Source organism: Conger conger, chromosome 3, assembly GCF_963514075.1.
Source record: "Conger conger chromosome 3, fConCon1.1, whole genome shotgun sequence".
In the NCBI taxonomy this organism is placed as follows: Eukaryota; Metazoa; Chordata; class Actinopteri; order Anguilliformes; family Congridae; genus Conger; species Conger conger.
The window spans coordinates 58357271-58372540 of NC_083762.1; the positions used below are offsets into that span (position 1 = coordinate 58357271).

The 15270-nt window shown below is 44.3% G+C and overlaps 1 protein-coding gene across 1 annotated transcript; it reads left to right on the top strand.

Moving 5' to 3' along the window:
- Nucleotides 1–155: 155 nt before the first annotated feature.
- Nucleotides 156–14452, top strand: lss (lanosterol synthase (2,3-oxidosqualene-lanosterol cyclase)). Its single transcript, XM_061235721.1, has 22 exons — nt 156–360; nt 894–1059; nt 2206–2344; nt 2895–3003; nt 3255–3376; nt 3814–3910; nt 4384–4519; nt 4851–4959; nt 5050–5168; nt 5963–6060; nt 6300–6327; nt 6705–6761; nt 6872–6943; nt 8592–8642; nt 9147–9296; nt 10597–10693; nt 10790–10895; nt 11090–11155; nt 11251–11331; nt 11627–11797; nt 13226–13304; nt 13570–14452. The coding sequence occupies exons 1-22, from the start codon at nt 344–346 to the stop codon at nt 13705–13707; spliced, it is 2208 nt and encodes a 735-aa protein (XP_061091705.1). The 5' UTR covers nt 156–343; the 3' UTR covers nt 13708–14452.
- Nucleotides 14453–15270: the final 818 nt, after the last annotated feature.

The window sequence follows — 15270 nt, forward strand, 5'->3', positions numbered from 1 at the left end:
TAGCATAAAGTCCATCGTCTACTGTCAATGTACGAATGTAGCTGATAGGTGCATGCGAATGACCGCTCCACCCCTGTACCGCCCCCTAAGCTCTGATTGGAAAGCGTTTCCTCGGCTCATGTCTCTCCATACATTTGTCTACTCGGAAGGCTTCGTTTGGCCTTTTGGAATTGTAGTTTTCTCCATAAGTGAGAGAACGTTTGAAAAACGCAACGTGTATGATCTAAAACTTCATTTCCCGATGACGAAGTGAAAAGGGCGGACCGTCGCGTTTCAAGAGGCACAAATGAAAAGACTCGTTACGTTGTTGTAGTGCATAGGAAATATTTCATACACGGACTGTATGATGACCGAAGGAACGTAAGTGCTTTGAAATGAATTAAATGACGAAAGAACAGTGTCGTTATATTGTCCATCTTTTAACGACATATCGGTCTTAATGCGACAAACTGTAATCTCGAGACTACTGTGCAGGAACATGTTGCTGCAAGATTTTTGATCCTAGAAAATGTGTATCATCAGTTCGCTCAAGTTATTGCCACTATTGCCGTTTCTTAAAAGTAAAACTACAGACGAGTGCCAGTGCATAGACTTATTTTCCGTGTGAATACATTCGTTTTCAGTGTCTTATTTCTTACAATGACTACCTCCGAAAATCGCTGATCATTAAATTTATGTCGAAGGTTTGCAGCAGTTATAGAAAGTTAATCTCCACCATGTACTCACTGATGTGTGGTGGAATACTTTTCTGGGAACAGTAATCATGGTGTTCTCGTCATTCCCACTGGCCATCGTGAGAGCTGAACTATACTGGACAAAGCGATTCTTCGCTTTCTCCTCTCACTCACACACTCGCTAACTCAAACACATACACGCGCACTCATTGTGTCCAGGTGTTTGCGGAGACGAGGGGGGCCCTATAAGACAGAGCCTGCTACAGACCTGCGACGCTGGAGGCTGCAGAATGTGGAGGGCAGGCAGACCTGGCACTACCTGGAGGATCAGAACTCTGACAGGGAGCAGTCCATGCTGGAGGCCCATTCTCTGGGCATGGACACGGTACAGCTCCTGGCTTCATTCTAGCCATTAAAATAACACATCTACTCTGTCTCTGCATCTTTCCTGTATTTTAAGGATGGTTGGGTGATTTCTGAGGGTGAATTCTGATGTATGTCAGTAACCTTTGATGTGTTATACCACTATTGCAAAGCAATGTTGTCATTTTGTAATTAGCGTTTTGTCCAAAAATGTACCGTGTTACAATTTCCAGACACAGTATATGGAAATGGACATAACACTCAAGCATGATAGCAATAACTACAACCTCAAAGAAGTTGAGCACACTGGGATGTATAAAAAGACAAGCAAACATTTTTTATACAGCAAACCAGGGCGATACACTCAGTGAGCACTTTATTAGGTAGACCTGTACACCAGCTTATTAATGTGAATATTTCATCAGCCAATCATGTGGCAGCAGCTAAATGCATAAAAGCATGCAGACATGGTCAAGAAGTTCCGCTGTTGTTCAGATCATATGTCAGAATGGGGAAGAAAAGTGATTGTGGCTGTGGAATGATTGTTGGTGCCAGACAGGGCGGTTTGAATATCTCAGAAACTGCTGATCTCCTGGGATTTTTACACACAACAGTCTCTAGAAAAAAGAAAAACCAGTGAGCAGCAGTTCTGCGGGCAAAAACACCTTGTTAATGAGAGAGGTCAGTGGAGAATGGCCAGACTGGTCAAAGCTGACATGAAGGTGGCAATAATGCAAATAACCACACATAACTACAGTGGTATGCAGAAGAGCATCTCTGAACACACAACGTGTCAAATCTCAGCAGTGGAAGACCAATAAGTACAAAAGTATAAATGCCTAATAGAGTGCTCACTGAGTATATATCTATCCTAACGATGTTAAGAGAATATATACAAGCTCAGCACATGTTGCAGGGCCTCACCAGGCATACAGTGTACAGATGGAATCCATCCATGGAAGCTAAAGATAGAGAGTAGACTACCAATGTCTCGTTCTGGTCTATTCCACAGACTGCACAGGTTATAGTGCACAACTGAGAATATTTGTCTTCAGTGTTGCAGAATAACGCATAGTTGCCCCTGTTACTAGCGGCAGCCGAGCACAGCCACACAGACCATCCTCAGCTCCTGTTTCTGTAAGGCATTGTGACCTCTTGATTCCCGCAGAGTCAGTTTGTGCCGGACAGCCCCCCTGCACACACTGCTCCTGAGGCAGCGCTGAAGGGCATGGAGTTCTACCACCTCCTACAGGCTGAGGATGGGCACTGGGCTGGAGATTATGGAGGCCCTCTCTTCCTGCTGCCCGGTAGGGACATGTGCTCTCTGCAACCATTCATATGTACAAGAGCTTAACGGTAGGGCTGAGTCAGGAGCTGTTCATTGACCGCGGGACATCGCATTGTGCAGGTTTCTGCCCTGTCCGGAGCTGAGAATTCATAAAAACCAGGATAATGTACTCGTGTATTCAAGTGTTTCTTATGGAGCCTCCCCACTGAAATCCGTACTCTCAGTTTTGCAATTCGTGCTTTCGGTTGGCCAATCCGTGACCTCAGTTTAGTAAACCGTGCACTTGGTTTGCTAAACCTTACCCTGGGTAAGGCAAACTGAATGCATAGATTACAAAAGTGATGGTACAGTTTGCAAAACTGAGAGTACGGATTTTCACATGGGGGGACTAGGGGAATTCCATAGTTATTGTAACTGGCCTCCTCTGAACATGTTTTTACAGAGCAGATGTGTTCAAGCAGTCCAGTTTATTCACTTACTGATAGCCACGTATGCTGTTAGCACAATGTGTGTATGTGTGTGTGTGTTTGTATTAACCTGCTTTGTTCCCTGTGTTTTTTTCCTTGAAGGTCTCATGATCACCTGTCATGTTGCCAGCATACCTCTACCTGAGGCCAGGAAGAAGGAGATGATTCGCTACCTGCGCTCAGTGCAGCTTCCAGACGGGGGCTGGGGTCTGTAAGTGTGCCCCTCCTGTCCACTCTGCCCCCACAGTATCACCTGTACATCAATGGACCAGCACAACCAATAGAAATAGTGCAATAGTGCATGTGTGTGCACTTCTAGGCAGGAAGTTGTTTGAGGAAAAGTTGGGTTATGGATCTCTTTCAGTTTAATGATCTGTAAAACCAATTATTTTCCTCAAATGAAGTTAATGTGTAGCATTTGCAAGTAGGTAATAACCACATAACTGTTGGTGGTGTTAACAGGCACATTGAGGACAAGTCTACAGTTTTCGGTACAGCTCTGAACTACACAACGCTAAGGATTCTGGGAGTCGGGCCTGATGATCCAGATATGGTGCGAGCCAGAAACAACCTGCACGAAAAAGGTCAGGGGTTACATTATTTTAGTTTTTTACTTAAAGACCTAAGGCATCTTAAATGTACAATAGGTATGTTTTGTGTCAAAGCATTGTTACAAGACCATTCCTATCATTGAAAAAGGCTCACTAACATGTTGACGAACCCTCTGCCTGAGTTTATAGTCCTTAAATTCGGGTTTCAAAATATGAAGTTAACTGGCTGGCACTCTGTACCAAAATATTTTATAGCTGTACAATAATTAAAGCTCATTGGTTGAAAATTGGTTCTAATTGCCACAGCCAATGGCGTTTCAATGTCAGCGCATTCACAGAGAAGCGGTGGGATAAACAGTGTTGTGGTTTGAGCGTGTTTGTTCCTGCAATTCCTCTCTTGACCATTAGAAGTCCTATTGTACCTTTAACTGTTAAAATGTAAAAGTAATTTCTGCTGCTATTTCCTGCAGGGGGCGCTGTTGGCATCCCTTCCTGGGGTAAATTCTGGTTGGCCGTGCTTAATGTGTACAGTTGGGAAGGACTGAACACTCTCCTTCCAGAGATGTGGTATGTCCGTCCCTCTAGAAGGACACAGAGCCATTCATTTTCACAGATCCTATATGCACAGCCAGCACTTATTTATTCATGTGACAGTTCACTCAAAATATTCTTACATCCTGTAGAAAATATGCATTGTTTTTCATGGGTGGAATTTTTTGACTAAATGTAATATATTATATTACAGTTATTTAGCTGATGCTTTTATCCAAAGCGACTTACAGTTGATTTGACCTTGCAGGGGCCAATCACAAATATTTCTGAACAACAAAAGAGTCACCCTGTTCAAACAAATGTACTGTGTGGTGTGTCTTCAATTCGAACTATCTCCTTTAGCGGACAGAAATGTTAACTGATGTTGTAGATGGTACACACAGGACACACAGGACCACATGCATTAAATGTTGTTGCTGTGGAAATATCCGGCTTTAAGGTGCAGTTTCCTGGTCAAACCACGGTGCTGTCCTGTGTGCCCATCTCAGGTTGTTCCCCACCTGGATGCCGGCGCACCCCTCTACCCTGTGGTGTCACTGCCGCCAGGTGTACCTGCCCATGAGTTACTGCTACGCCGTGAGACTCCGTGCTCAGGAGGACCCCATCGTGCTCAGCCTCAGACAGGTGCAGTGAAATGGTCTGTCCACCAGATGGCAGCAGAGTGCAGTGCCTTAGCTGCCTCATCAGCTAACCACCAGCGTGTGTTCACCATTGAGATACGGTATATGGTGTTTACCAGATATGGTCATTCAGACCCATTTTCAATGCAATTCAATGGTACAATTGCCACAATTTCCCACAAAAAAAGGTAGTTGGCTCCAAATTGTACAACATGGCGGCGCCAGTAAACTTGACTTCCCGGGCTTCAAAGCGATTTTCACAAGCCCATGGGTGGCCAGTAGGTGACCTAACAGGCACTTGGTCCATATTTGTCAACAGTCTGCGGTGTTTACAGGAACTCTACATCCAGGACTACGCCACCATCGACTGGCCTGCTCAGAGGAACAACGTGGCTGCCTGCGACCTGTACACCCCCCACAGCACGCTGCTGTCCATCGCTTACGGTGAGTGTGCGCCGACCTGAGAGGGCCTGTGCGTTTCGGGGCCTGCTGTCCGCAGACCATAACGCCGCGCCGTGTCGTGTGGTTCCGCAGTGATATTGAACATGTACGAGGCTCACCACAGCGCCGCCCTGCGAGAGAGAGCCGTGAAGGAACTGTACGACCACATCAAGGCCGACGATCGTTTTACCAAGTGCATCAGCATCGGGCCTGTGAGTGACAACCTCCCCGGGTAACGGAGAGCATTTTCATAATGATGCTTTAATAAGGAGTCAATGTAGCAATGCTGGTGCAGAAACCTAGCATGAATGATTACCAGACCTGGGTCTGGTCATCATGTGTATTGCTTTGGATTCAAATACTTTTCTGTGCTCGATTGATCTTGCCTGGTGCAACTGAGCCCACTAAGAGGACGAGGAGGCAGGTTTGAGAGTATTTCACGTGTTCCAAAACACCATAGAAGTTCAGTAAAGCATAGAAAGGTATTTGAATCCAAAACAAGTACAGGTCTGGTGACATTCCATGACAACGTAACTTTCTCTCACTGAAGAAATAGTCAAGCTAAGTGCTCTGGATGCAGTCAAATGGTTGCCTTGGTCACAGTCAGGATAATAACAGTAAAAAAAAACATGCAGTTATTGGAGATGAAAACATTTATCGATGAAGAGGGTAGTAAGGACAGCAGGAGGGGAATGAGCGCAGTGCCTGTTAACCAGGAAACTGCCATTACCTCTACCCAGCAAGGTAACCACCAGCTAGCTGTTTATTGAGTTAGAGGGGTGTGACCTGTATATACATCCTTACTCCTCTGGGTGGTGCACTGCTTGTTTGTCCGACACAGTCCGACAGACTTGGTTCACATGTGTGTTGAGTGAAGAAACCTTATCTGGTGAGACCATAATCAGATTTATGGTTACGTAAATCTGATTATGAGACTGAGAGACTGAGCATGATAATGTCTGAAACCCCACCCCCCACTTACCCCCCACTCTGCCTCCATCCACAGATCTCCAAAACCATTAACATGCTGGTGCGCTGGCACAAGGATGGACCAACATCCCCAGCCTTCCAGGAGCACGTGTCCAGGATCCCAGACTACCTGTGGTGAGTGAGGGCTCTTAACGCACTGCACACATTACCCATGAACCTCTGCTGCAGCATCCACATGAGCTCTCATGATGAAGTGAAGTCTTATGGTTTAGTTAGAGAGCTCCTGTCAGACCCAAAAATACAGTATAGACTGTGTTCCTTTGGCGTCTGCAACACTGACACTGAACACACAGAAAAACAGTGTGTGTCCCTTTTCGTGGATTAACTGGTAAAATCTCCTGTTCTTTATCCAGGCTAGGTCTTGACGGGATGAAGATGTCGGTGAGATGAAAATGGGTTGAAGTGGCTTTAGAAAATGTATAAAAATGTGGCTTTTTGACCTTTTTTCTAAAAATCTTCCAAAACTTTCCACATTTTCTGATGTGCAAATGTTGTTTTTTGGTAAAAGTGGCTTATACTATAATTGGGAATGTTATTTGTTTATTTCCTGGGATTTTATTAGTTTTCTTTGAAGTGGGAAGCTTCTTTGTATGTATGTATATTTTTGGTGGTTTTGTGGTAATGTTAATTGTTTAAATAGGAAATATTGTCATCACTGCTTCTTTTTTTTGGAGTTTTTTTTGCAGTTTTTGAAAAAGAATGAATATTGTAACCAATAAAAAAAACACTCTCTAACCTGCCCACTTGTCCCTCAACAGGGCACCAATGGGTCCCAGCTCTGGGACACAGCGTTTGCTGTGCAAGCCTTCCTGGAGGTAACAGACATTACAGCCAAACACCTGTCACATGGCTTTCTGTGCATTTACATGGTTTTAGTCACTTTTAGCAGATGTGTTTATTGAAACATTGATTCTCTGTCTCTTAGGCAGGTGCTCATGACAGTGCCAGGTTTATAGAGTGCCTTAAAAACGCCCACCAGTTCTTCACCCTCACACAGGTGAGTGCCTTAAAAACGCCCACCATTTCTACACCCTCACACAGGTGAGTGCCTTAAAAACGCCCACCATTTCTACACCCTAACACAGGTGAGTGCCTTAAAAACGCCCACCATTTCTACACCCTCACACAGGTGAGTGCCTTAAAAACGCCCACCATTTCAAAATTTTGAAAGAAAATGATTTGCTTATATACAGTATATAACAGAAGTGAGTATAGTACTGTGTAATATCACTTAAATGTCAAATGATTCAATATTGTATCACCTTTCAATAATTGCATTATTTCTAAGTTGACGAGTAGAGTATTTCCTCTTATCAAAAACAAATACTTTAGAAAAACTATATTGAAAATACAGGCCTCAAAGTAAAACTCAAAAGTGAATACACCTGTGATCATTGAACCAAAATTTCAATGATTTCCAATTAGTCTAATTGCACTAATTGTATGATTACATGGTTATAAAATGACCTGTGAACACTAGAGCCTTCTCAGTTTTGGACCTATGTGCTGTCTATCTGCATGTCTGCATTAAGGCTCCACGTGGAAAAGAATTAGCAGAGGAAATGAAAAAATCTGATTGTGAGACATCACAAAGATGGAAAAGGATATAGGAAGATTAGTGACCAACTAAAAATCACTAGAAACACAGTTGCAGCAGTAATCAGGAGATATCGATCGAGGTGTTATCAATGGAAATCAGAGTTTCTGTGACAACTCAGACAGTGTGAAGGACATTGTATAAGGGCAACCTCTATGGACGGCGTCCAAGAACAAAAACCCTTGCTTGTCTTCGGCACAAAACTGCAAGATTAAACTTGAAAGAGCATGAAAAGAAGAATATTGGGTATTTTTTGGTCAGATGAGACCAAGGTAAATTTATTTGGCTCAGATGGGGTCCAGCGTGTTTGGCGTGAACCTGGCCAGGACTACCACAGTGAATGCATGGTCCCGACAGTGAAGCACAGAGGTGGAAGTGTGATGATATGGGGTTGCATCAGTGCAAAAGGTGCTGGGGAGATGACAAAATCACGCAAGAGTTTCTAAAGAAGAGAAGAGTGAAAACTATGACCTGGCCAAGCATGTCGCCTGACTTGAACCCAATAGAACACCTTTGGGGTATTTTAAGGTGAAAGGTAGAGCAACACAACCCCTCCAGTAAAGAGCAGCTGAAAAATTATCTGAAGAATGGCTGAAAATTTGTGCAACACTGCTATCCTCCATGCCGAGGAGGATTGAGTCTGTTAGAGTCTACTGTGGGGCCTATTTTTATATAGTAAATCTAAACTGTTAGTTTTAAATTTTACATTACATGTTCAACTTAGAAGTAATGCAATTACTGTCAGGCGATACAATTTTGAATCATCTGACATTTAAGTGATATTGCACAGGGGTGTACTAATTTCTGTATAGGTCCACAGAACTGTCTTGAGTTGGAATGTGGATTGGCTAATTAATTTAGTTATGTTCTGGCTCACCAGTTTGAAATTTGGAAAAAAAGACACCCAAGGCCTCTGCTCTACAGCGTCATTCGGATGACACAACCTTTGTTTTTAAATATCACATTTTTCTTTTACGTTATTAATGAATCATGCTTTGACATACTTAGTAGCTGACTAATTCTCTGTCATGTCTTGTTTGTTTTTTAGGTACCAGATAATCCACCGGAATACCAGAAATACTACAGGCAAATGAACAAGGTATAGATAGTGTGCATATAGGATGTGCATTAAATGCTAGTCAAACAAAAGATTAATAGAGTGTGTAACGATACAGTGATTATTATCTGAGGAACTGAGGTGTGTGTGTCTGTGTGTGTGTTCTGCCTGTGTGTGTGCTTGTGCATGTGTGTGTGTTCTGTGTGTGTGTGTGCGTGCTTGTGTATGTGGTGTGTGTGTGTGTGTTCTGTGTGTGTGTGCTTGTATGTATGTGTTTGTGTGCGTGTGTGTGTGTGTGTGTGTGTGTGCTTGTATGTATGTGTTTGTGTGCGTGTGTGTGTGTGTGTGTGTGTGTGTGTGTGTGCTTGTATGTATGTGTGTGTGTGCGTGTGTGTGTGTGTGTGTGTGTGCTTGTGCATGTGGTGTGTGTGTGTGTGTTCTGTGTGTGTGTGTGTCTGTTTGTTTGTATGTGTGTGTGTGTGTGTTCTGTGTGTGTGTGTGTGTGTGTGTGTGGTGGTATGTGTGTGTGTGTGTGCGTGCGTGCAGGGTGCGTTTCCCTTCAGCACGCGGGACTGTGGCTGGATTGTAGCAGACTGCACGGCGGAGGGGCTGAAGTCTGTGATGCTGCTGCAGGAGCAGTGTCCCTTCATCACACAGCACATTCCCCCAGAGCGTCTGTACGACGCCATCAACGTGGTGAGAACCAACACTGCATTCCTCCTTCAATTCTGACAGTGCTCAGTTTGCAGCTGGTCAACACCAATACTGAACAGGGCCGACAGCATGGTTTCACAAGTCTCATACACAGGGCTGTAACTGTGCCCTTCAAACTGAGGCAGCGAATCCCTGTGTCTCCAGGCTGTGTTCCTGTCAGACCTGGGTCAAATACATGATTGTTTTGGATTCAAATAGTTTTCTGTGCTCAATTGATTTTGCCTGGCGCAATTGAGCCAACCAAGGGGACCAGAAGGTGGGGTTTGCACTTTCTGAGAGTATTCCATAGGTTCCAATACACCACTTAAACTCAGTATATAGTAAAGCATAGCAACAAATTTGAATCCAAAACAATTCTGTATTTGACCCAGGTCTGGTTCCTGTGTAGGCGGTCCCACAGTGTGTGGCCCTGAGTTGACGCTGTGGCCCTCTGTCTCTGAGTTGACACTGTGGCTCTCTGTCTCGGAGTTGACACTGTGGCTCTCTGTCTCTGAGTTGACGCTGTAGCTCTCTGTCTCTGAGTTGACGCTGTGGCTCTCTGTCTCTGAATTGACGCTGTAGCTCTTTGTCTCTGAGTTGACGCTGTGGCTCTCTGTCTCTGAGTTGACACTGTGGCTCTCTGTCTCTGAGTTGACACTGTGGCTCTCTGTCTCTGAGTTGACACTGTGGCTCTCTGTCTCGGAGTTGACACTGTAGCTCTTTGTCTCTGAGTTGACGCTGTAGCTCTTTGTCTCTGAGTTGACGCTGTGGCTCTCTGTCTCTGAGTTGACACTGTGGCTCTCTGTCTCTGAGTTGACACTGTGGCTCTCTGTCTCTGAGTTGACACTGTGGCTCTCTGTCTCGGAGTTGACACTGTAGCTCTTTGTCTCTGAGTTGACGCTGTAGCTCTTTGTCTCTGAGTTGACGCTGTGGCTCTCTGTCTCTGAGTTGACGCTGTAGCTCTTTGTCTCTGAGTTGACACTGTGGCTCTCTGTCTCTGAGTTGACGCTGTAGCTCTCTGTCTCGGAGTTGACGCTGTAGCTCTCTGTCTCTGAGTTGACGCTGTGGCTCTCTGTCTCTGAGTTGACGCTGTGGCTCTCTGTCTCTGAGTTGACGCTGTAGCTCTTTGTCTCTGAGTTGACACTGTGGCTCTCTGTCTCTGAGTTGACGCTGTAGCTCTTTGTCTCTGAGTTGACGCTGTAGCTCTTTGTCTCTGAGTTGACGCTGTAGCTCTCTGTCTCTGAGTTGACGCTGTGGCTCTCTGTCTCTGAGTTGACGCTGTGGCTCTCTGTCCCCGTTTCAGCTACTCAGCATGAGAAACCCGGACGGTGGATTCGCCACGTACGAAACCAAGCGAGGGGGGCGTCTGCTGGAGCTGCTTAACCCATCTGAGGTGTTCGGTAAGCCACCGCCCCATGGAAACCAGACATCCTGACAATGGATGCCATTTTCTAAAAGGCAGTGCAGGTCCACTAAGGTCCTTTCTTGGTTCTCAGGTGACATCATGATCGATTACACGTATGTGGAGTGCACTTCAGCCGTGATGCAGGCGCTCAAACACTTCCACCAGGGTTTCCCAGATCACCGGCCGGAGGAGATCAGGTACTAACATTGTCCACATCTCTGGGGAACACGTGATGAACCCCCATCACTGCGATATCCAGCCCATATCTGCGATACCACACTTCCGTATCTACAGTCAGGTTTTTCTGAAACTCTTGTAGCCATGTGTACGTAGATTTAGGCCTATGTAACTCCAGCTAGGCGTTTTTCCTGAACCTGCTCTCATGTGTCAGGTCCACTCTGAGGGACGGGCTTGAGTATTGCAGGAAGGTGCAGCGTCCTGATGGATCATGGGAAGGGTAGGCTGGCTCTTTTTTTGCTGTGTAGTTTTGCCTTTTGTCACCTGTCGTATAAGCTGTACACATAATTCAATCTTCCCGCCTCCATCTTTTAGGTCCTGGGGAGTGTGCTTCACCTATGGGATATGGTTTGGACTCGAGGCATTTGCATGTATGGGCCACACCTTCCAGAACGGGTACGGAAACTCAGTTGACACTCCTGGAGATGACATTAGTATTAATAAAGCTACGAGAGTTGACATTAGGATGAATGAAGCTACTAGAGATGACATTAGGATTAATAAAGATACTAGAAATGACATTAGGATTAATAAAGCTACTTGAGATGGCATTAGGATTAATAAAGCTCCTAGAGATGACACTACGATTAATAAAGCTAATAGAGAGTGTGCGTCTCTCTATTATTGTACTATTGTGTGAATAGAGCCTCTGGAGATTACATAATGGTTAATAAAGCTTCCCCCCCCCCAGGACAGCATGTCAGGAGGTGCAGCGTGCATGTGCGTTCCTCCTGTCCAAGCAGATGGAGGACGGGGGCTGGGGGGAGGATTTTGAGTCCTGTGAGCAGCGGCGCTATGTGCAGAGCGAGACGCCTCAGATCCACAACACCTGCTGGGCCCTGCTGGGGCTGATGGCCGTCAGGTAGCAGGCAGAGCCTCCAGATTCACTCAGAGCAGACCTGCGTCAAATGGCTCGTCATTTTGGATTCAAATACTTTTCTACACTTTACTGAGCTTGTCCGGTGTATTGGAATGCATGAAATACTCTCAAAAAGTGCAAACTTTGTATTCTTATTTGGCTCAGTTGTATCAGGCATTTGAACACAGAAGTGTATTTGAATTGTATTTGAATCCAATGCAATTACGTATTTGACCCAGGTCCGACTCAGTCAGTGCATTTTCACTCCATTATTAAAAGCACAATGTTTCTCTTTCTCCTGCATCATTATTCATTTGATGAAAGCCAGGGTAGCTGTAAACATATTCGTAATAGTAATGTTGACAGCTTCTAACAAGCAAGTGTCATTCCTTTCATATCATCTAAATATAGAAATACTGTTCACAGAGAGAGGACAAAAGTACGAATTCAATGTCTGCCCTTTGAGTGAAAAGCTCTTGCCAATGTCTTCCAGAGGAGGGCATTGCCTGAGGAAACCTGTATTGCAGTGCATTGTCGAGCAGCATTTTAACAGAAGATAGTTGAAGACTCTAAAATTACTTGAAAGTTATACACGCTTTCTCTGTGTATGTAATCTTCCCTCTTACTCATGTACACTCAGTGAGCATTTCATTAGGTATTTATTAGACTCATTGGTCTTCTGTTACTGTAGCCTACCCACTTAGAGGTTTGACACATTGTCATGTGTTCAGAGATGCTCTTCTGCATACCACTGTTGTAATGTGTGGTTATTTGCATTACTGTCACCTTCCAGTGAGCTTTGACCAGTCTGGCCCTTCTCTGACCTCTTTCATTAACAACGCATTTCTGCCTGCAGAACCGATGCTCACTGGATGTTTTTTGTTTTTCGCACAATTCTCTGCAAACTCTGGAGACTGTTGCATGTGAAAATCCCAGGAGATCAGCAGATTATGAGATACTCAAACCACCCTATCAGGCACCAGCAATCATTCCATGGTCAAAGTCACTTAGATCACATTTCTTCCCCATTCTGACATGTGGTCTGAAATACAGCTGATCCTCTTGACCATGTCTCCATGCTTTTATGCATTGAATTACTGCCACATGATTGGCCTATTAAATATTTGCATTAACAGGTCTACCTAATAAAATGATCACTGAATGTATGGGAGCAAACGCACTATATGAGAGTATCACAGTCTCTATTAAAATGGAATACAGAGCAGGCACAGGTTCAGTTGGAGAAGAGCCAAGTGCTCTGAACAATTAAAGTAACATCCATCTGTTTTTTAAACAAACCACTCCCTTTAATGGCCTGTCTCTGTAGCAACCAGCCCTGAGGTTGTATGTGTAGCCCAACAGCTTTCTCTAAAGCATGCAACCCAGTGCTTTGTCTCTACAGCCTTTGTTTTTGTGTTTTTCTTTTGCCAGGTACCCGGATACCACAGTGATAGAGAAGGGGATCCGGGTTCTGATTGACAGGCAGTTGCCCAATGGAGACTGGCCCCAGGTGAGACTCCACCCATCTGCACCTCAGTGGTTATTTTCCTCCTTGTGGTCCTGCTGTTACCTGCTCTGAAACGATGAGACTCACACACTTGTTGTCATGCTCAAAAATCAAAATTTGTATCTATCAGTAGAATTAACATTTCGGCCATATCGGCCAACACTGTTCATTTGCCCATTTAAAAAGTGTAGCCCTGCAAACTATAGGTGTGACACAAGGTGCTGTCACCTGCTGAAATGCACCCAACATCCCTATTTCTCACCTGTAGGAGAACATCTCAGGCGTGTTCAACAAGAGCTGCGCCATCAGCTACACCTGTTACCGGAACGTCTTCCCCATCTGGACTCTGGGGCGCTTCACCCACCTGTACCCCTCCAATCCCCTTGCTGAGAAGGTGGAGCTCTGAGAGGTCAGGGGGTCACTGAAACAGACCTCTGTCATTGGACATGTAGAGTTGGGGACATGTGCATTTCTGTGTGCCCTTGCCTTGACCCACCCTGAATGTGTGCGACAGGTTGCGTGTGCTACAGGTGTGTCGGTGCACACCTAACAGTACACCTGAACTCGGCGGGGGCTGACATATGAAGCACCTTTTTCAAAGCTTAATGTCTGCATGGGCGCCGAGCCAAGTTCTTATATCTTTCGTGCTCGAGAGAATAAACAATCAGCCCACTGACTGTTAAAATAAACTGAAATAAAACACGAGCAGTAGGTTCACTCTTCTTGCAGGTTTAGTGGTGGTGGGCAGGAGGTTAAGCAGCACTGTCTTAGCAGGTGATGACTCGGCAGACATGCATGTTGGGCTGCAGCAGAAATGCATGCTGGGATGCATTATAACAGCTGACATGCTGCTCAGACGTGTCTTTGCCTATTTCTTCTTTTGTAGAATTTTTAACGACTGACCAGACACAGCGCAAGTGATCTAACATTTTGCTGTATGTAAAATATCCTGGAATCACTGATTTGTCATTCCTACATTTTAATTATGCAAAATAAATTGTTTTGTATGCATTATCCTAACCTTTATTGTTTGTCTATCACTTACTGTATGCCCCTTTCAAACGTTAACCCGTTTTGAATGGAATCATTTGTCACAATGCATTGTAGAAATTGAAAGTATGATCTGGCTGATTAAAAGTTCCCTAAAAACATTTTTTTTTTTAATTGTATTTTTGCCATACATATATTTGTCTGGCTTAATGAGGTAAATCATCCCTTATTGGACATTATTGTGTTTAATTAAAGCAATCAACATCTCTTCATGTTTAGGGATTGAATGAATTAATGTTTCTTTATTTCGAACATTAACATAAAAACATTTTGAAAATAATAATAAGTACAATACACAATACATTGAAAACATCTTAAAACAAAAAGGAGAAAAAAAAGAAAGAAAAAAAACATAATAATGTACAATATTAATCATAATTACAATAAAAATAATAGTATTTGTTCGAAAAGGAGTAGGAATGAAGCCTCTGCTTATCTGGTCCTACCCCTAATTGTATGTGAGACTGAGAACAAAAGCAATGACCAGCGTAGAGAACTGCTCATTTAGACTATTTCTCATTTACATGGGGAACCCCTGATTTGGGGGCTTTCTTATTTATTTGGGGCAACCCCTGATTTATCTCTATTCTCATGCATGTGTAGTGTTTTTGAGTGCTGCTGAAGAGGTCCATAGATGAGATTACAACACGACGTGTTATCACCACAGAAGGTCAACATGGATGAGGTGTTTCTCCAATAGCTGGAGGGGGGAGGCTCTCTGAACCAATGGGCATGCTCAATCTTCCCAAAATGGACTGAAATTCTTTGTGACTCCGCCCCCGCCCCACGATCTGTCCCTTTCATTGATCACTAATTAACCTTGTTGAAGTTCATCTGTATTTGGTTTTGGGAGGCCCCACCAAGCAGAACATAAGGGCCAGCCGTACAGCCCATTCTAAACATTGTGTCATGGTACTGT